A 20,921-nucleotide genomic window follows, 5' to 3' on the forward strand; every position below is an offset into this window, starting at 1 on the left:
GAAAATCAGGAATGCTCCTTGCAGTAGAGTAAAGCTTACATATGACGCATAATATAGTGCTTCCTGTCAGATTGATCCTGCTTCTAAGCCCTTTAGTTATAGTTCAGCACAAATAAATTGCTTAATAACAAATTATCAACCTCGGGAGAAGGAACGGCCCAGTCAGCCCTTACATGTGACATGCAGGCTAGCTCCACGATTGATGTGTGCGATTATCGTGCTGTGCCATCTTCGCGTCTTATTGCTGATTTGATAAATATGAAGGCATATGGAACAGTTACAGTAGCAAGCAGCAATGGCCAATACTTTTGGCTTTACCAACGTTCATGGTTGCAGGTGTAGGTGTATCTATACATTAGTGTTCAAGTTTTGGTGAACAGTCACTTCATCGTCTTGTCATACACAGCCCTTCGTTCCCAAATGGGTGCAAGTGAATTTTGTGTGAGACTAGTTGCTTCAGACTACACACTCCATCTACTCAACTGCTTTTTTTGTCAATAGTATATGGTTTGACTATTCTATTGTAATGCTCATTCTCTCTACAAGAGGATATACACAAGCGCTAAACAATGACATCCTTAATGTGTTTCTATTTTTTAGTTAAAAATTCACTAGTCCTGGTGATTAAATGGAAGTCTACAATGGTGCCCGGCAAAAATGAATGGATCAATCTCGCCACAAACATCTACCTAATAGAGACAATAACCGCCTCTCTGCATGGCAAAGCCTCACAATGTGAAGCCCTATGGATGGCTTTAAAAACAAAATATCTTGCAACAGATTCCGAGTCCCAATCGGAAGAGCCTGCCGAGCCATGATGAAAACACAATCCCCGACAGAAACCATGGGAAGAGAACTTGCAATGGGTGGCTCCAGACCAATTACACAATGGAAATGTAAATAAAACACTTTTGAAGTCCCTACGCTTTTATACCATTCAAAAGATGAGTGCTCAATCAAGGAAGGGTTGGGGGGGGAAGGTTGGGGTCCTTAGTTGTGATGGACATACCCTGACAAACAATCCAATTTAGGTCACGAATATATTTTAATATAAGGTTTGTCTTTCTCATACAATCATATGATTATGATGGTGTTAAATGTAACAGGTATTCCGTCTTGTTTATTTTGTTAAAACCAATAAAGCCAAATAAAAAAATTTAAAAAAATCACTAGTATGTAAGTGCAAACACTTGCTGCTGTAGTGATACAACTGAAGGGAAGATATTGATGGTAAAAACATTTTTAACATGCACGGGTAATAAGCATCGATACACACCCAGAAGGTAGACCCACAAAAATGTTGCGGTCCAATAGTATGCCTATTAGGTGCTCAGAGGTAGTAGTTTCTCTTGCATTTAAGCACAGAGACCCCACTTTCTCCAGTGCCTTGCTTCGGGTACAGCACCCGTCTCTGCCGCAAAACCTGCCACAGCCCCAAGTGGGCATTAAGGGCACCTTTGGGCTGAAGGTTAGGTAAATAGGACATGCCTCTTATTGCGCAAGCCTCCAAACGTTCCAGTATACAGGCCCATGAAAATGGGTGAGTGACGCCCACCCAAGATAAAATAGCGGACTACTACTGCCAATATCCAGGAGACATCCGGCTGTGTATGAGGCTAGTAAAGTTGTGGAATGTACCAAAGTGGGGGATTTGGTTTGTCCAGAGTCAGGAGCTTCCAGGACAGATTTTAAAAATGCAATCAAAGTTCAGAAACTTATGTGGCCCTTAGTCGGTCATTGAGGTCTTCTGAACATTCCAGGCCCACTTAACCTCCCAACTAAGGGGTTTTGCTTCATCAAGTAATTTGGTCTGAGCCATGGGGAAAATTGGCCCTTTAAATCCTTTAGGATTCATCATAAGGGATCAGGCACCTTAGACATGAGAGAATTCAGCCACCTCAAAGACGTTCTTGTGGGATTAGGCCAATAGGGCATAACCAGGAGATAAATTCTGATCCAGACCCATGGAGTACTTTGCCACTTTGTGCTGAATGTCATGAACACGTTTGTTTAACAGAGCTAAACGTGCCCTGGTCAGATGAGACCTGAAAAGCAGCTTGTGCTAAGGATAAGTATGATTACTCTTGGATGTACGGAGACAGCAATTATTTTACCTTCTGTCCCCCACCCTTCCCCAGGCATTCACATACTTTAAGCAGGACTTCACTCACTCTGCATTTTCCATGTACCCACACAATGCTACCACGTGCATGGGATCCAGCCCTCGTCATCAGCCTGGTTGACATCAGCAGAGTGGGATGCAGTGCTAAGGTTTTGAGGTACCTCTCACAAATGAGAGCTGCCTCTCCCCCACAACAGGTGAACCCATGTGCTCTCCCTTGATTCTTAGGAGGGAGGTTCAGAAAAAAACCAAATCACACTTTCTGCAAGTTGGTAAAAACAACCAAAGGTGCACTTACATGGGACCATGTTTACCGAAAACGGAGGGCAACAGAAAAAAAAAAACAGCAACACAACTTTCAAAAAGAGTGCAGATCGACAGCTGGAGCACCAGGACCAAACAGGGCAGGCACAAATCCGACTGGCAAAAACAGAACCTCTTGGAGACTTTAAAGGGGTAGGAAGATTAAAGGATTGCAGGCAGCAAGTACGGCCTACCCAAAAGTGGGCACTAAAGGATGGAAAAATATGAGATGACAATACATGCTATTCAAAAGACACCACTTTATACAGAAGAAAAAAAAGAAAAAAAAAACCATTGCATGGCAGGCCTGGGGGTACAGTGAGCACCGAACGTGATATAACCCAACAAACGGCATAAGCCTCAGCTCAAAACAAATTCAACTTAGTTGTGCAAGATATTCAGTAAACAGAGCTCAAGATAACAGGAGTCGGACTGAAAGGGAGGCTGCATCTAGAATGTGTTACATATAAATCCTAATTGAAATTCGCTAACCTGCTGTTTAGGCATCCATGTGTGCCGCAAACGTGAATGCAAATTTTGTGTAGTCTACAAAAGCCTCACTCCTGGCCAATCGACCCCTATCAGCGCAACTATGAAATGCACTCATACATAATCATGAACACACTGGCTAGTGAATACTTAACAAGACCCATTTGCCCGCTGTTATTGCTTAGGATCGACCCGTTTATTTCAGCCCAGTCTAACCAAGACTGGAATAAATGTTCTCAAAAGTCTAAGTGGCCGGGATCACGTTCAGTAGTAAAACAACATGTAATAACCAAGTTTATCAAATCATTCAGGGGAGTCACTGGATAGTAAACCCTCCAAATCCATTCATAACACCAGAGGATTAATGGCAGCTGCAAGCCCTGATTTGATGGCACCACTTGGCCAAGACTAGTCTTCCTATTAAGCCCATGGATGAGATCCAAACTTGGTATACAGTATGAAGCAGAACATACCCATGCTATTACAGTTTCCAACTCTTGCCTGAATACGGAGGGAGTCATTTTTTACCTTCTGCCCCCACCATTCCTCAGACACTTGAGTGGATTACAACATATCAATATAATACAACATGGTCCGTAGGTGGACAATACAGAAAGTTTAGAACATTGTCAAGTAGTTACAGGTAATGTACAAGGTGTGGCAAACACAAGTAATTTGTAATACATAATTTACATGGTTGCAAGCAATAGGTATGATAACAATGTAGTGTTGGGAGTTCTAGGCTTCTTTGGTCAGTAACCAGGATTTGGCGCTGTGTCTGAATCGGTGAAAGGACGGTTCAGATCTAAGATCCAGTGGTAGTGAGTTCCAGAGTTTAGTGGCAAGCACGGGGAAGCTTGAGCCTCCTGCTTTTTGGAGTTTGTATCTGGGGATAGTTAAGCAGTGCGTTTGAGCTGATCTGGTTGGGCGAGATGGGATGTGGTGTGTGAAGTTGTCCGATAGGTATCTGGGTGCTTGGTTGGATAGGCACTTGTGTGTGAGCGAGAGCGTTTTATGTTCAATTCTCCGAGGTATAGATAGCCATTGGCAGGATCGTCTGGTGTCGGAGAGGTGTTCATGTTTGGGTATGTTCAGAGCTGCTCATAGGGCGTTATTTTGGATAACTTGTAATGGTTAATGTTTTTTTGGCTGGTACCCAGATATAGAGCGCTACAGTAGTCGACGTTGGAGAGAACTAGCGCTGTAGCTAATGTGGTACAGTTGGAGGGTGAGAGGTACGGTCTGCTGGCATTGATAAGCTTACAAGTGTAAGCAGTGGCGGATGAGATGGCGTTAATCTGTCTTGTCAGTGTGAGGGATGAGTCGAGGTAGATCCCAAGGTTTTTGACGCTGTTGGAGACAGATGTTTCCGTCGATAGTGAATGTCTGGTATAATTTGTCCAGTTTATTGAGTCTGGGTTGGGAGCCTATGAGAAGAAGCTCAGTCTTGTCGTCGTTGAGACAAAGGTCGCGCTTGGCCATCCATTCTTGAATAATGGAGTAGATGTTATTGAGTGCTGTGTTGTCAGTGGAGTAGTCGCCTGTTAATGGGATAAGTATTTGAGTGTCATCTGCATAATTCGTGTAGATGACACCCAGATGGTCAAGTATGTCAAAGAGGGGTTTTGTAGACACGTTGTATAGTGTGGGGGAAACACAGGAGCCCCGAGGGACACCGCATGTGACTGGGGCTGGTTTGGCAGAGGCTGTAGGTGCAAAAACTCTCATGGATCTGTTGTTCAAGACGGACTGGATCCAAGCATTGGCTTTGTCCGAGAATTTGGCTGCTGAGGTTAGATGTTTACAGAGGATGTCATGGCTGACCAGGTCGAAGGCAGCCGACACGTCAAGGAGAAGGAGTGCAAGTTTGCCATGGTCTTTGATGTTGTCCATTTGTGTCTTGAGGTCAATCAGAGCAGTCTCTGTGCCGTGTTTAGGGCGGAGGCCTGATTGTCTGAGTCCTAGTAAGTTGTTTTTCTCGAGGTGGTTCTGTATCTGTAGGCAGGCAGCTCTGTCAAGGATTTTTAGGAGGAAGGGAACAGTCGTGATGCGTCTGTAATTGGTAGGGACACTGGGGTCAAGGGTGGGCTTCTTTGGTAAGGGTAGAACCCAAGAGTCCTTAAGGTTGTTAGGCACTGAGCTGGATGTGAACGATGAGTTAATGAGGGATGTGATGAAAGGAGCAAGATGTTTGGCTGCGTCTTCGATGACTGGCGCAGGGCTGATATCGCTTGGCATTTGGAAGGTTTCAGCGAGCTAATTATGTCTTCAACCTCTTTGGTAGTTATGGTGGAAAATTCTAATAGATTGTTATCCATTTGTGGGGTGTGGGTGGAGGGGGTGGGGCTATCAGCGAAGGTGAGGCTTTCTTTCTTTGACTCGATTTTGGCTTGTAACATGGCAATTTTGCCTAAGAGTGCTTCTTGTATGTTTGTACACCAAGAGAGGTCTTTGGTACATGTATCTGGAATGGGGGAGGGGATTCGAGGTCTCAGGATGTTGAAAAGCTCTTTGGGATTGGATTTGGCATTACAGATTCTCTCATTGTACATGTTTCTTTTAGTCTGGATGATTGCTGACTTGTAGATATTGGATGCAAGTGCGTAGGATGTCTTATTGTTAGTGGAGGGCGTCTGTTTCCATGCTAGTTCAGCTCGTCTTAGTTTCACGGAGCGTTTTTAGTTCAAGGGTGAACCATGAATTGAGATGCGCGCGTGGTTTGCCTTTCCGTAGTTTAAGTGGTGCTATGGTGTTTATGGCCTTAAGGATGGTTGTATTGTAGTGCTCTACTAGTTCAGTGGAGTTAGTGATGGTGGGTGAGAGGTCGATGATAGGTTGGAGTAGAGGGAGGAGTTTCTCTACTGTGATGTTTTTGCTATTTCTTGCGAGTGTAGGTGGAGCATTACGAAGAGGACCAGGTGTTTGAGTGCCTTTGTTGATGGTGAAAGTGATGAGGTGGTGGTCGGTCCAGGCGCATCGTGTGTTGGAAAGGATGGTGGTATTGCAATTGAGATCAGCTATCCAGTCAAGGATGCGGCCTTTGTTGTGTGGGGGTTGCGAAATGTGATGGGCGAGTCCTAATTCAGAAATGGTTTTGGCGATGGCGTTTGCTTTGTCATCTTTCTGGTCGTTGAAACCTAGATTGAAGTCACCTAGGATGAGTATTCGCGAGTTGGGTTTGGTGTTGTTGGAGAGTAGGAGAGCTATGTGGTCGTTGAAGGATACTATGGGGCCTGGCGGTCTATAGATAAGGTGGGTGGTGATAGTGCTTGTGTGGGTTGTGGATAGTTTGATGGTGAGTAGTTCTCCGGATGGGAGAGATTGGTTTTGTATGTGCTTTTTGTTAAGGCAGCTTTTTGCGATAATGGCTACTCCGCCACCTTTGGCTGTTAGTCTGTCTCCCCGGTAAATTATATAGTCGTTGGGTATACTTCAAATACTTAAAGCAGACTTTACTCACTCTGCAATTTCCATGTACCCACAGGATGCTGCCACGTGCAGAGGGGTCCAGCCCTCGTTGTCAGCCTGGTTGACATCAGCATCATGATTGACCAAGAACTCCAGCACCTCCAGATTTTCGTCGATACATGCCTGAGTATAGAAGAGATTTTGTCACCAAGAGGCATCAAAACACTGAGGCACGAAAGGAATAGGCATTGAATAAACAAGGACTACACGCATTCCTGGAAATGTACAATCTGAGAAAAATGGGTATTCCTACTCTAAAATGCTCGCCTATTGTCAACCATATGGAATAGGCTATGTCAGTGAAAGCAGACTGCTCCCAAAGCAGTTGTGGGTAGTGGTCCACACAAGTTCCAAGTATCTCGCCATTCCCCCCCCCCAGTACCCTCACCCACGGTGCCTTGCATACCAAGGTATCCAGTTAGTAATGCGCCAGAGGAAGTCCTGCTGTCGCTTTTTGGCATTTGGAAACAGCTACAGATTAGGAGTTAAAGTTACTTTTTTATGACCATTTGTAAGGTGCTTTATAGAGCAGAATTGTGTTTCAAAGCGCTAACTTATGTTTCCTTTATCAGAAGCCCTCGGTCCATGGCAACTTCTGGGAGCCAACAAAGAAGCAGGTTAAAATGAGAGGTCAGTTGTGAAGCACAACCCTATAAACGGAATTCAGATTAACTAGCCCAAAAGACGTGAGTAAAAATGTTAAGTTACAAGCTATTCATTTATTCGGATTTGTAGAGCGCACGTCAGCCCGGGGGGCAAGATACTAGCCAGCTATAAAGTCACTCGCCCCTCAATTCTACACACACACACAGCACACCCTTTCTTGCTTGTCAAGAGTTCAATATCACTAGCCAATGGCCAGGGAAGAGTGCACATTTTCAGATTTTGCGCACTGAACAAGCTTTTAGTATGAGAGGCATAGACTTCCCCACCCCAAAAAGTAAAGTCCTTCACCAGTGACTGGTCCAAGACCCATTATAACAATGGCAGCAACAAAACTAGTCTATCAACAATGGTTAATTAAGTGCATAGAAATAATGATCCATTTGGTGGGCAGAAGTTATTTTAAAATTTCTATTTTATATGAAACTGCATGTACCCCACACTCCATTATGCTACTTCTCCAAAATCTGACAAATCACTCAGTTTGATTCGAGCTGAAGCCAGAAAAGCATCTCTAAGTGCTTTAGAACAAGAACCCATCAGAATTATTAAAACGCACACTAAATGCTTCCAAAACCCTAGTCAGAAATTGAAGTTCAGTGTACCTTTTCGACATCTTTTAGCAGAATAATGTAAAGTATCACAGGGAGGGTGGACAGTGCCAGCCAAGCAGAACACCAACATAATTAAAGTAGGAGCTTTAGAGTACTTCTCAAAGTCCTGTTCTTGGTGTCCACTTGCAGAATCGTGTTCCCCCCCAAATTGCTGCATGGGCTTCAGTCCGACACCAGATTTTTCTACATATATAGTTTTTGCTAATGTCTCTGCCATGCCTTTTTGTAGTCTCCCCCCCCCCCCCACAACACCCTTCTTGCCCCCCCCTCATCCCTGCCAACACCCCACCCCATCCTTTCTTCAACTCATTTTTCTAACCAGGTCCATCTTCAACCCCCACAGCCCACCTACTCACCCCCCTCGCCTCCAGAAGTTACCCTCATCCATGCTTTGCTTATTTTATTGTTTTTAATTTCTCCATGTGTTGCGTGCTCCCTTACAGTCGCTTTCTATGGTTGCAGGCACCATGTTTATTATTGGATAGTCTGCTTTCTCCAACAAGTTCCATGGGGATTTAAAATGGCCTTTATTTACCATGTCGGGATTGAGCGAGACTTCGTAATTCACTACCACACTGTACAGTCACCACCATCTTCAGAGACCATCATGGGAGACGTAGGCTTTGCACTTGAAGAACTCCCAGAATAGAACTGGTCTTCATTCAAGTGAACGCTTTTCTTTACAGGAGAGAACACCTTTTAGAAACACCAAAGCCTAAGGGTCTGCCAGATCAGTGTGCAATGTGTGTTATGTTATTGTGCATTTGTATAGCACCTTCTATACCATTGGTATGATTGCAAAGCGCTGTGGGTTGAATGCTCTTGGAGACCGTAGTCCAGGTCAGTGGAGAGAAGAGGGTAGTATAGTACCTGGGTGCACTCCGTATGTGTGTAGCCAGTGCGGATTGCGCAGAGTGGCTGCTTTGTAATGCAAGGCACAGTGGTGAGAGATTAGGGGAACGTGTGCAGCAAGACAGTTGGCTTACCGAGTCTGCATTCTGGCGGCTATGGAGCCCATGTATGAGATGTGTGCAGCTAGGCAGATTATTTCGTGGGGTTCAACTGTGTTCTAAAAGACTGTTGAGGTGTTCATGGAGTAGCATAGGTATGTATGCAGCTAGGCAGAATTGATATATAGCTGTGTTCTAATGTTTGTTGGTGTAAAGGAGAGAATGAGCACATTGGTATGAGTGAGTGTGCACAATGGGGAGAGGCCCCTATTCATGGTTACTTTCCTGAGCCATCTGAGCAGACAGTGTCTGTCCTGGTGGTTCATGGTAGAGGATCTGAGAGATTTCAGCGAGTGGAGAGAAGTATGCCCGGTTAGAGGGTCCTTGTTTGTCATGTCTCAGGTTTGAGGTTGTGGGCATTTGAGATGGGAGCTATCAGGGGCATGGCCATCTATTTGGTACAAGGGGGGCTGCTAGGACATTGTTTTCCAAGCCAGCAACTACCTAGCCCATAGCAGACTGTTCTCTTGAGCCAGTGCTCCAACTGTTCCTACTTTCCGTGATGGTGCCATTCTAGCCGGCTTCCGTGACCCTACTGTTCCGTGGTAATGCAGTTCTAGCCACATTCTGGGCTCTGGTGGAGGGTTTAGAGGCCCTCAGTAGTCCCTTACTTGGTTTTGGGAAAGCTAAGTTTTCAGTGCTATACGCAAGGCCATGCAGTGTGGATTGTGTTGAATGTGGAAAGGCAGCGAGTTCCAGTGTTGGCGCCAAGGTTGAGTAGGCGGACCCTACAATCTTGGCTGAATTGGAGGCTGGAATCGCTTGCAGGAGGGCCAGGCTTGGCCTTAGTATATGCGTTGGGAGGTAAGCAATAATCCATTCTTAATGTTAACCCTGCTAAATCGGTGTGGTGTCCTTTAACCGAGAAGATGGGGCAGTATGGCGATGGGTTGGGTTTCCAGTGGCACAAAGAGAACACCCTCTATTTGGGAATTGAGTGTGCGCGATCTCTCAAGTTTCTGTATCAGAAAAACTATTTTGCAGAGCTTGTTCAAGCTAGGATAGTGGTGTAGAGGTGGAAACATCTACCATTGTCTTTGTACGGTCGCATATGTTTGTTTGATTATTTATAACGCGCGCCAGTCCCGATGGTATCAGGGCGCAGAAAGAGACACGAATATCCTTGGTTACAATGATTATTCTTCCAAGATTTTTATATACATTCCTGAATGTAACGAATGAGGTACCAAAGTCATTTTTTTTTTTTTTTTTTTTTTTTTTTTTTTTTTTTTTTTTAAAAGAGATGAAGCCCATTGTTTCGGGTTTCATTAGGGAGGAACAACCTTGTATACGCTGGGATAAGCTCAAAGCGCCTCTGGAAAGGGGTGGGCTTGCACTATTATGATGCAGCACAAGCTTAGTTTCCATCCTAGTGTCATGCCTCCAACCTGAATAGATCTCACGTTCAACTAGAAAGGGCCCTTGCATCACCAGCACTTTTGAGGGCAGTGATACTTCACCACAACGTATTGTTAAAGCAAGAAATATGTTAAAGAGCACTTGTAAGGCTTGGCGACGAATTGAGCAAAAGTCACGCTGTGACTTTTATACCCATTGGCCATGTCCCCAGGATCCCACCAACTGGTGGGAAATGTTATACTTGTGTATGGTTAAACTGGGTATTTCCTGATGGGAAGATTAGTTCCTTTAGGACAATTTTTCACATTAGAGGAGTTTAAACTCCTGGGCGGTATATCTACACTCTACTTGTTTCTATATTTCCAGCTTTGTAACGTTTTAAAAGAATGGTTTAGGCCTTTTCCAGTGGAGTCTTCTGTTGCACCTCTTCTAGGTGCAGAGCGCAAAGGGAAGTTGGTTTCCGGTTTATATGCCAAGATTAAAGATGAAGTGGGTTGGGCTGGGGATGCTCATGAGAAATGGAAAGAATCTCTGGGTACCCCAAACCCGGATAATGTATGGCGCTATTGTGCTCAGACTACAAAGGGTAACACTCAATGAGAGAACATACTTCACATTTCTACATCCGTTCTATTTCACACCTGTTGGCCTGCATCCATTTCTCCCCTCCCCCCACACCAAGGTTTTGGACACGCGTTTGCGATGTGGGTTCTCTCCGGCTACTTTTATACATTTATCATGGAACTTTGCATGAATACATGATTAGCACAATAAGTGAGATAATTGGTGAGCACACGATTCCTTCGATTGCTCTGTTGGGGTACACAAAGCAAACGGCGGAGCATGTCAGACATCTCTTGGGTCTCCTTGTCCTTGCGAAGAGGTTGGCGGCCATGGTCTGGTGTAGGGGACCTCCGCCCAGGCATGGTCATTGGAAATCCGATGTATTGTCATGAAGATGAAGTGAAAAACTGGGGGGGGCGTGGCTACGAGGGCCATGTAGGAGGACGTGATCTGGAGGAGCTCCCGAGATCCTGAAATGATCTGGGCGTAAAAGTGCGCAACGATGGGCCGAAGACTGCTGAAAATACACATGTCGGTGTGTGAATGATTGGGCCACGCTTGTTGAACTTTTGGAAGGTGTAGGAAGAACGGCGGCAGAGATCTGTGCGGAAAGGATAAGGAGCGCTGGAGACAAAAGACGACACAAAATGGCCGACCAATGTCCGGAACAAAGGAAGGAGCAGGCCGCACGGTGATCGAGCGAAAGAGGCGTACTGGGTGCGCAGTTGTCATTTGTGCAGAACACAGGTCCTCTGGGTCATGACGAATAGAACGGTGAGGCCGAAGGCGAAACAGCCCACCCTGGACGACTTCGCAAAGACGTCCCCTTGTCAAGACAATACCAAGAGCAAGTATAAGCCGCCTGCAGGCAGCATGACGACAAAGGGCGCTAACCAAGAAGTCCTAGCTGCGATTGCAGACCTAAAGGCGGCCTGGGAATCTAAACTCGAATTAGCCGTCACTGAACTGAAAACGGCACTGGACCTAAAGGTCGGAGAGGTGCAGGAGGATGTTAATCTACTCCGACAGAACGTCAGGGCCTTGGCGGAGCGCACAGAGTCCCTTGAGAAGGAAGTTAGCCCGAATACCGCGGATTGTGCCTCCCATAAGTCCGAACTGCATGCCCTGATACAGAGAGTGGGCAACTTGGAGAGCAGAGCGGAGGAGGCGGAAGGACGCGCCCGACGAAACATCCGCATTGTGGGCCTGCCGGAGGGATTGGAGGGCCACGATCCCACGGAGTTTATTGAGTCCATGCTACTGCCAGAGATACCCTGAGGAGCCCTATCTCAAGGATTTGCGGTGAAAGGGCACATGGAGCTCTAACAAGGAGGCCGCCGCCAGGAAACCCGCCTAGGCCGGTGATAGCCAAAATTCTTAATTACCGGGACCGGGAGAGGATATTGGAACACTTCCGCAAGGGAGGAACGATTATACGGGGAGCGGCAAACATCACGGCCTACCCGGACTATACCCTGTCTGTGCAGCGTAGCCGCATGAACTTTGGGACAGTAAAGCGGAGACTGAGAAAGGCGGGCCACAAATACATGTTACTGTATCCGGCAAAATTGAAAGTTATAAACACAAAACTTTGTTTTTTGAGACCCGGAGGATGCCATGGGATGGCTCGATGCGCAGGGATGTCCCCAGGAGTCAGAAGTTCGGACGGAGAGAGAGCACGGAAGAGATAAGTAATGCACGAGGAAGGTGCCACAAGATGGCGCGGCACGGACCCGTAGGACTTGAATATAGTCATTTGCACAACCTTCAGTAGAGAAGGTCAGACTATTGCACTAGATGTTATGAGCACTGTAATTATTATTGAAGTAATGGGAGCCTTACAGAGCGGATCTCTTTACCCCACAATAATCTTAGTTAAGTGGCCATTAGGGCTACTTCAGCCTACTGAGCTCTGTGCATTGTTTGGTGCTTGCAGGGCTAGATGTGGGGGTGCCTGAGTTCCGAGAACGGAGCTGGGCAGCAGTTGGGGTGTGTGGTGTTGGGGAAGGGACGGGTGGAGGTAGGGGAGGGAAGTTGGGAATGTGTTGTGTATTTAGTTATGGATAGTTGGAGCTGGTACAAGAAGCTACAAGTAAAGATGGAGAGCTGTATCTGTATCACGTGGGCAAGGGGGATTCGCTACACGGAAGGCAAGAAGACACTCGTGAGCCATGGGGGACCTTAAGATCGTAACAGTTACTTAAAGAGAAACAAAGTCATGATGTCCTTGAAGACAGAAGATTGATATTGCGTTGTTGCAGGAAACACATTTGACCCGGCAAAAACTGGAACTGGTGGGGAAGAAGTGGAGAGGTACTGTGGTAGGCTCTCCGTATTCTGCCTACGCTAGGGGAGTGCTGGTCTGGGTGGCACTGCACGTTCCGCTCCAACTTACACAAGAAATGGTGGACACGTAGGGGAGGTTGGTCATATTAAAGGCTTTGGTGGAGACTAGAGAGGTGTGCATTATAAATACATATGCCCCCAACCAAAATACTGCAGCATATTTTAGAACCTTGTGTACTCATCTGGGCGCGTGTATGGGAGGAGCGGTCATCTGGGGAGGGGATTTCAACTGCGTGCTCAACCCAAAGGCAGACAGATCTGATGATAAGATTGATAGGCCCACCCCAGCAGCCAGGGTATTGCAGACATTACTAGACTACTTCGGGTTGGCAGATGTTTGGAGGGTGAAACACCCTAATGAAACACAGTACTCGCATTACTCAGCTCCGCAGCAACTGCATACGAGACTTGATTACTTTTTTGCCACGCCAGATGTGGTGATAGAGACCACCCAAATAGACTATAGAGCGAGGGTCCTGTCGGACCACTCGCCTCTGGTTCTGAGTTGGCAGTACTGCCGCCCCAGGGTCTTCAGGGAAGATATCAGGAATGCGATCACACAGTACTTTGAGGTAAAAACAGGCAGCGTGGACTCAGCGTGCACGCTCTGGGAAGCCTTTAAGGTGGTATTGCGGGGTGCTGCTATTGCTAAATCAAAAGGCCTACAGGGTGGGGTCCTGACGGAGCTAGAGGAAGCGGAAGAGAAACTGGAACGGGAAAGCAACAGGGCGGGAGGGGATGCGGAACTTGTACTCGAACTACAGCAAAGGTGTGCAGAGCTTTGGGAAAGGCTCTGCAACCTTAACTATAAGAAGTATGTTGAGAGGCAACATGCAGGTGGGGATAAAACTGGCCGCTTGTTGGCATGGTTATATAAGAGCGAAACCCCCAGGCCCCCGATTAGGACAATAACTAGAAAAGACGGGGAGATGGTTGACACCCAAGAGGGAGTCAACGAGGCATTCTTAGACCATTATAGGACATTATATGACGACAGAAGAGAATCGAGAGGAGATAAGAGAAACCCTAAAAGACATGGAATTACCTAAGATTAGTGCTGAAGAAAGGGAGTGGCTGGACGCACCGATTACCTTAGAGGAATTGGAGGAGGTGAAGCAGCTACCCACCTGCAAGACCCCTGGGCGCGGACGGATTCCCTGGCGAGTTTTATAAAACATATAGAGAGGAAGTACTCCCCACCCCTATGCTAGAGATGCTCAATGAGTCTTTTGAGATGGGCCGGCTGCCGGAATCGCTTAGAGAAGCGTTAATTGTGCCGCTTCCTAAGCCCAACAAGCCAGGGCATAGCTGCGGCTCCTATAGGCCTTTGTCAATGTTGAACCAGGATAGCAAGATATTGACGGCGGTCCTGGCCAATAGGCTGCGTAGAGTTATTAGCAAACTGATACACCCGGACCAGACAGGTTATGTCCCCAGCAGAAATATGACCCACAACCATAGGCGACTCCACCGGGTGATTGAAGAGGGAAACAGGAGCGAGGGGGAAATGGCGGTGGTGTCCCTAGATGCAGTCAAAGCTTTTGACTCAGTGAGCTGGTCATGGTTGCTGGAGGCCCTGAAATAATACGGGATGGGGCCGGGTTATGTTAGGTGGGCAAAATTACTATACAGTGAACCACTGGCCAGGGTTCGCACAGGATCGGTGATATCTGAGAGATGGCAACTCAGTAGGGGCACCAGACAAGGGTGCCCCTGGTCCCCGATGTTATACGTTCTAGCCCTGGAGCCCCTGGCAGTGTACCTCAGACAACAATATGACATGGTTGGTATTGAGGTAAGGGGAGAGAAACATCTAATATACTTGTATGCTGACGATTTACTACTATACTTGAAATATCCGGAGGAAAATCTTCAATATATTCTAGAGGTTATGGAAAGGTATGCAGAACTGTCCGGCATATCGGTGAACCCCCAAAATATCGAGCATGTTCCCATTGCGGAGCTACAGAGGAGCCCCTCTGGAGCGGTTGCCAGTGTTGTCCGTACCATGGGCGGTTGATTCCTTCTGCTACCTCTGAATAGATGTGTACCATACGGTGGAGGAGGAACACTTGCATAATACCGAGGTGGCTGTGGGAAAAATCCGAACAAGTATGAAGTTTTGGGAGAAGTTGCCGCTGACGATGATGGGACGGGGGGACGATGCTCAAAATGGTGGTCTTGCCCAGGCTGTTACATTTCTTCAGTAATATACCATACTTGATACCCAAAAAGTTTTTTGTCAAACTGAATAGCATGTGCAGAGACTTCCTATGGCATGGCACTCGCAATAGAGTGGCGCTATGGAAGCTGCAGAACTTCCATGATCGAGGGGGCATTAAGCTGCCAAATTTTGAGGCCTATTATGTAGCTGGTCAGTTGCAATATGTAACCAAATGGCTTTCTGATGAGGTAACTCCTGAATTTAGGCTGTTTGGACAGGACTGCACTCCGTTTTACCTAAAGGAGATTATCTGGGTGCCTAGACTTGAAATGAAAGAACGCCCGGGTATGATGTTGCTTGGGTGGAAGATGTGGCGCAGAGTATGCCGACTGATGGAGAACCCGTACCCATGTTCCCCACAGGTGCCGCTAGTCGCCTTGGCTGGGGGAGACAACCAACTCAGAATGATAATCAGGACCTATTGGGAATCGGTCGGGCTGGTCACATTGGGAGATGTATGGCAAGAGGGGATCATTAAGGATTTCGAAGAACTGGGAGAAGAGGCAGGCTTGCACAGAGGCCAATATGTCACGTATCTTAGGCTAGTGCAGATTATTCGTAAAATCTGGCCAGAGACTACTGGCGGAGGAGCCAGACGGCATAATGGGAACAATATATGACATATCAGAAGGAGGGCAGGAGATGGAACAAGTTACTTACCTGTAACTGTTGTTCTCCAGCATGGGTCTGGCATGGATTCACATGCTCATGAATATTCCCCGTCGTCAGGCTGGGAATCCTCGGTAAAGAAAAAACCAGTATCAGTTTCGTTTCTGATCTGTCTTTCGTAGTAATAACCAATCACTGGTCTCTGCGTCATACTGACCACAGCCAATGACTGCCCTCTAGCTAAGCACCGCCTCTGGCAGCCATCTTCAGATTTGGAAGCGCGTGAAGTGGCAGTATGACCAAGTGAAGAGCCGCAGAGGGGTAGGCGGGAGGGTTCGCATGTGAATCCATGCCAGACCCATGCTGGAGAACAACAGTTACAGGTAAGTAACTTGTTCCTTCTCCAGCATGGGGTCTGGCATGGATTCACATGCTCATGAATAAAGAATACATAGCAGTACACACATGCACAACCACGGGAGGTGGCAAAGGCTCAACATTAAGCATTACATCAAACTCAACATTAAGCATCTTACCTCCTCACCAGGCTCACCTCAGGCGAACAGGTTGCGCAGCACTGCTTGGCCGACCCTGGACTCCTCCCTGGAATCCCGATCGACGCAGTAGAATTTCGTGAAGGTGTGCGTCGACCTCCACGTAGCAGCCCTGCATATGTCCAGCAGGGGCACACCAGAAAGGAACGCCGTGGCAGCTGCGATCGCTCTGGTGGAATGGGCTCTCGGACGGCCAGGCAGCGGTCGGTTTGCCAACCGATGACAGTACATGATACAGCCGGAGAGCCATCTGGAAATGGAAGCCTTCGAGAGAGCCTTCCCCCGATTGTCAGGTCCAAAGTTCACAAAGAGTTGTGACGTCTTCCGAAAACACTTGGTGCGGTCCAAGTAGAACTTCAGCGCTCTAGCCACATCCAGCGAGTGCAAAGTCCTCTCAGCCGGCGACGAAGGCGACGGGAAGAACACAGGCAACACCAAGGGTTCGTTGAGATGGAAGTCCGACGGTACCTTGGGCATGAAGGAGGGGTGCGTCCTGAGCACTACCCTCGTGTCGTGAAAAGTCAAGTACGGGGCCTTGCAGGAAAGAGCCTGGATCTCTCCCACCCGTCGTGCGGAGGTGATGGCCACAAGAAACGCGGTTTTCCACGACAGAAACTTCAACGGGGCCGAGTGCAGAGGCTCGAACGGAGGTCCCATGAGCTTGGTCAGCACCACGTTGAGCTCCCACGCCGGGGCCGGAGCCTTCACCGGCGGGAACGATCTGAACAGTCCCTTCATGAACTCTTTCACCAGACGATGAGACCACAGGGACGTCCGCCCCGTGGTTCTGGTGTATCGGGAGATCGCAGCAAGATGAATCTTGATGGACGCCTGTGCCAGTCCAGCTTTGGCCAGCGTCAGCAGGTACGGCAGTACCTGGGGAGCCGTAATCCGTAGAGGGTTAATCTTCTGTGCGTGGCACCAGACAGAGAACCTCTTCCATTTGTGTCCGTAGCATTTAAGAGTCGAGGACGCCCTGGCCTTTGCAAGAACCTCTCTGCAGTCGGCCGGTATGTCGATAGAGGGCTTGGCCGGATGGATTAAGGCCTTCACCACCTTAGGTGCGCTCACCGCCTTATCCTTGAGGGGGGGGGGGGAACACTGCCTCGCTCCCCCTCCGATGGGGCCTTCGAGCTCGACCGGGGCCTCTCCAGGAGCTTCGCCGGGTGCTCGCCCTTCCCCTTACCCGACCCAGAGCGTTGGCTCGTGGCTGAAGGTGCCGGGGAGGGTGCACCCTGCCTGGCGCCCGTAGAGCCCGACCGTTCGGCGCTCCCGGTGCCAGCGGACTCGCGGTGCTTGGCCTTGTGTTGGACCCCCGTCGCCGGGGTGTCCTCAAAGGTCTTAGAAGACCGCTCGGATTTCTTCCTTTTCTTCTCGCCCGACGGGCTCTTCCCTTCCAGCCAGTTGGCGAGGCGTTGGTGGCGGTCCTTCATGGTCCGCTCCGACATATTGCCGCAAAACACAGTCCTTCTCCACGTGCGTCTTGTCCTCATGTAAGCAGTAGAGACAAAAGGAGTGTTCGTCCTCCTTAAAGACGTTCTGCAGCTGGCATCCAGGGCAGACCCTGAACAGCTTTCCGGGCGTCGAGCTTCCCTTCTCCTGGGCCATGTCCGGGCCTGAGAAGCTTCTGGAGTCCTCCAAAATGTAGCTCGACGAAATCTTCACCCTTGAGGGGCGCAGACGAATCCGACACGGGTCCCCGTTGATCGGATGGAGAGTCGGTGGAGCTTGAGGCTCTTTTGACCGGAAAAAACGAAGTTTTGAGAAAAATACGTGAAAAATTAGCACTAACGCTCGAGAGCAATAGCACGAGGATCCCAACACATGAACGTGCAGTAAAAATCTGAAGATGGCTGCCAGAGGCGGTGCTTAGGTAGAGGGCAGTCATTGGCTGTGGTCAGTATGACGCAGAGACCAGTGATTGGTTATTACTACGAAAGACAGATCAGAAACGAAACTGATACTGGTTTTTTCTTTACCGAGGATTCCCAGCCTGACGACGGGGAATATTCATGAGCATGTGAATCCATGCCAGACCCCATGCTGGAGAACTCTAGATTGTATGAGATGGTGATGACCCGGGTGGGGAAGGATTGGACTCATTTGAGGCTGGACTGGGAAGCGGATTTGGTGGCACAGATGACCGATGGGATGTGGGAGCGTGCTATGGGATACCACAAGAAGGTGTCCAGAAACGCCAGATTGCAGCAGATACAGTTATACATAACGCATAGAGCCTATATGACCCCGAAGAGAATATCTAAGGTTGTAAACGCAGGAAGACAAGCATGCCCAAAATGCAATGAAGACGCTGATATGACACACATGTTCTGGTCTTGCCCAGTGATCAAAGGTTTTTGGGGGGAGGTGGCACAAAAACTAGCAGATAAAGGGGTCACGCTCAACATAGAAACGGCCTGGGCCTGCCCGTTGGGAGGGTTTCCCAGACCACGGAATACTAAACATGTTGGGAAACTGAGGGACCTGGCATATGTGCTTACAAAAAGAAGGATTGCCATGGGCTGGAAGCAGTGCCACAAGCCACGGGTTGAGGTATGGTGGCGGGATTTGCAAAAATGGGCATAGGCTGAAGCAGTAGTATGGCAGAAGGCATGTAGCAAGTGCGGGGAAGAAGAAATGGGTAACCTGATGGCATGGAGAGTGTTAACAACAGGACTGTTTGGCACAATAATGGATTCTGCAGCTTCGGAAGGAAGCGATACCCGGCCACACGCAGCAGATACAGAATGAGAAACGCAAACAAGCTCTTGAGGGGGGAGGGATTTGGGGAGCAGTAATGTGCATTACTTGATGTTCACGAGTCTGTTGTAAATAATGCTGCAAGTTTGGTTTGTATTATTTGTTTTCAAAATAATAAAAACTTTAAAAAAAAAAAATTATGATGAAGTGAAAAACTGCTACTATACACCCCTCTGCGAGACCTAAAAAATACATGTGATCTGTACATATCTTATTTGTTATCAAAAGCACAGCTGGACGCAACTGATACAGCGGACTGAACCGATTTTGTGCAATTGATGTTTTTGGAAAATGTGTTGATATGAGTTGTTACAGACTGCTTGTAAAGCATTGGTGTCTTGTGTGTTTGTACTTAAAACAATAAAGAGTTTTTAAAATAAAAGTTAAAGAAAACAAACAATAAAATGAAAAAGCTCCACCTCCCACCACCAAAAAGTTAATTCTTGAAAAGCTTGTTGATTTCTACATGCCAACATTGCAAGCCTTGTCAAATTGATTTCCATATACTAGTTGAAATTGTCATTTGCCAATCATCCTCCCGACAGCCTAGTGATCCACAAAACTATTTTCCCACACAAACTTCATTTCTACTGCTTTGATATTGGAGGAGTCAAAGCTTGCTTTGCTAATAGTGCTCCTGTTAACTAGCACCTCCATTGATGGGAACAGTAATGGTTTGGTTAAGAAAATGGTGGATGACAGGAGCAAAAGAGCCAAAAGGCTTAGTTATAAAGCACGTTTCCTTCATCATTTGGCTCAGGAGAGTGTGCTGAAAGGGGGTAGGGAGAACAGTTGTTTGGGTAGGAGAAGATAGCAAGAATAAAAATAACTTGACAAACACAGAATTGTCCCGTTAAGTGAGAAGCTTGTGATAGTATTAGCATAGTTTTTCCTTAAGGTATTTCACAAAATCCTGATTGCTTAAAAAAAAATAGCAATTCCATCTTCTGCCACAAATTTCACACCTATCTCCATGCCCAAAGTCGAACACTGGGCAGATCGGCTTATGCAGTGACTGCATTTTCCCCAAACCCCTGTAATTAACACATTTAATAATCATTTAGCGATCAGAAAAGAAAAAATAAGCAGAATAAAAGTGTGCTTCATGTGGGTTAGGTAAAAAATTAACACAGACAGGAGGAATCGAAAATTCCAGGAGGTGGGAGCCATTTAGCTGCTGCATGTAGCCTGCATAGCCTTGCAAGCTTGACTCAAGCAGCTACCCAACGCTACTATGGGCTCCCCAGTCCAACCAGTGACATAGAAACATAGGTACCCGAGCTTCATTTGAGTTTGGGAATCTATATAAAAAAAAAGGAGCATTAGGACACATTTAGAATACATTTAAAATGAAAAAGTGTCTGTCCGAAATTTTGTAGTGTCCATCTCATGTGGAAGTTAGACTGGAGGCATCCTATGTGATGCTTTGTACCTTCTCCTCATTCCCTAGAGGTAGCTCCTACATACTGGCTATCCGATACCCAGGGGCTTCTTTTAGCTACTGCTCATCAAAATACTTACCTTGGACACCTGTTGGCAGAGAGCTTTTCTAATTAACCATCATCCAGTTTTGTCCGATACGCCTGGTTGATAATCCGATCTTTCACAAAGTTAAAATGGCCCTCTAGAATTAAATAACTCATGCCGAAAGAATAATTCACCCAGTTTGAGTTTGAAGACTTCCCCTTTCAGTAGCATTTTGGTTGGAACATATCTGTCCCTCTAATCACTCCAATGTAAACAGCAGGTTCTTATGAAACAGGAAACCCTGCAATTGGTGCAAAAACAGTTGTAAATCAATCATAGGATCTAGTCTGTTTTCAAACAATACATGGG

At 47.1% G+C, this 20,921-nt stretch overlaps 1 protein-coding gene across 1 annotated transcript in view; it reads right to left on the reverse strand.

Annotated features, from left to right (window-relative positions):
- Nucleotides 1–20,921, reverse strand: part of PPP1R12C (protein phosphatase 1 regulatory subunit 12C) — a 1,339,157-nt gene that overhangs the window by 1,254,474 nt on the left and 63,762 nt on the right. The window contains exon 2 of the mRNA XM_069638043.1: nucleotides 6,375–6,505. Within this exon, the coding sequence (XP_069494144.1) occupies nucleotides 6,375–6,505 (131 nt within the window). The remainder of the gene's footprint in view (nucleotides 1–6,374; nucleotides 6,506–20,921) is intronic.

Source organism: Ambystoma mexicanum, chromosome 1q (assembly GCF_040938575.1).
Source record: "Ambystoma mexicanum isolate Mex_15411 chromosome 1q, UKY_AmexF1_1, whole genome shotgun sequence".
Lineage (NCBI taxonomy): Eukaryota > Metazoa > Chordata > Amphibia > Caudata > Ambystomatidae > Ambystoma > Ambystoma mexicanum.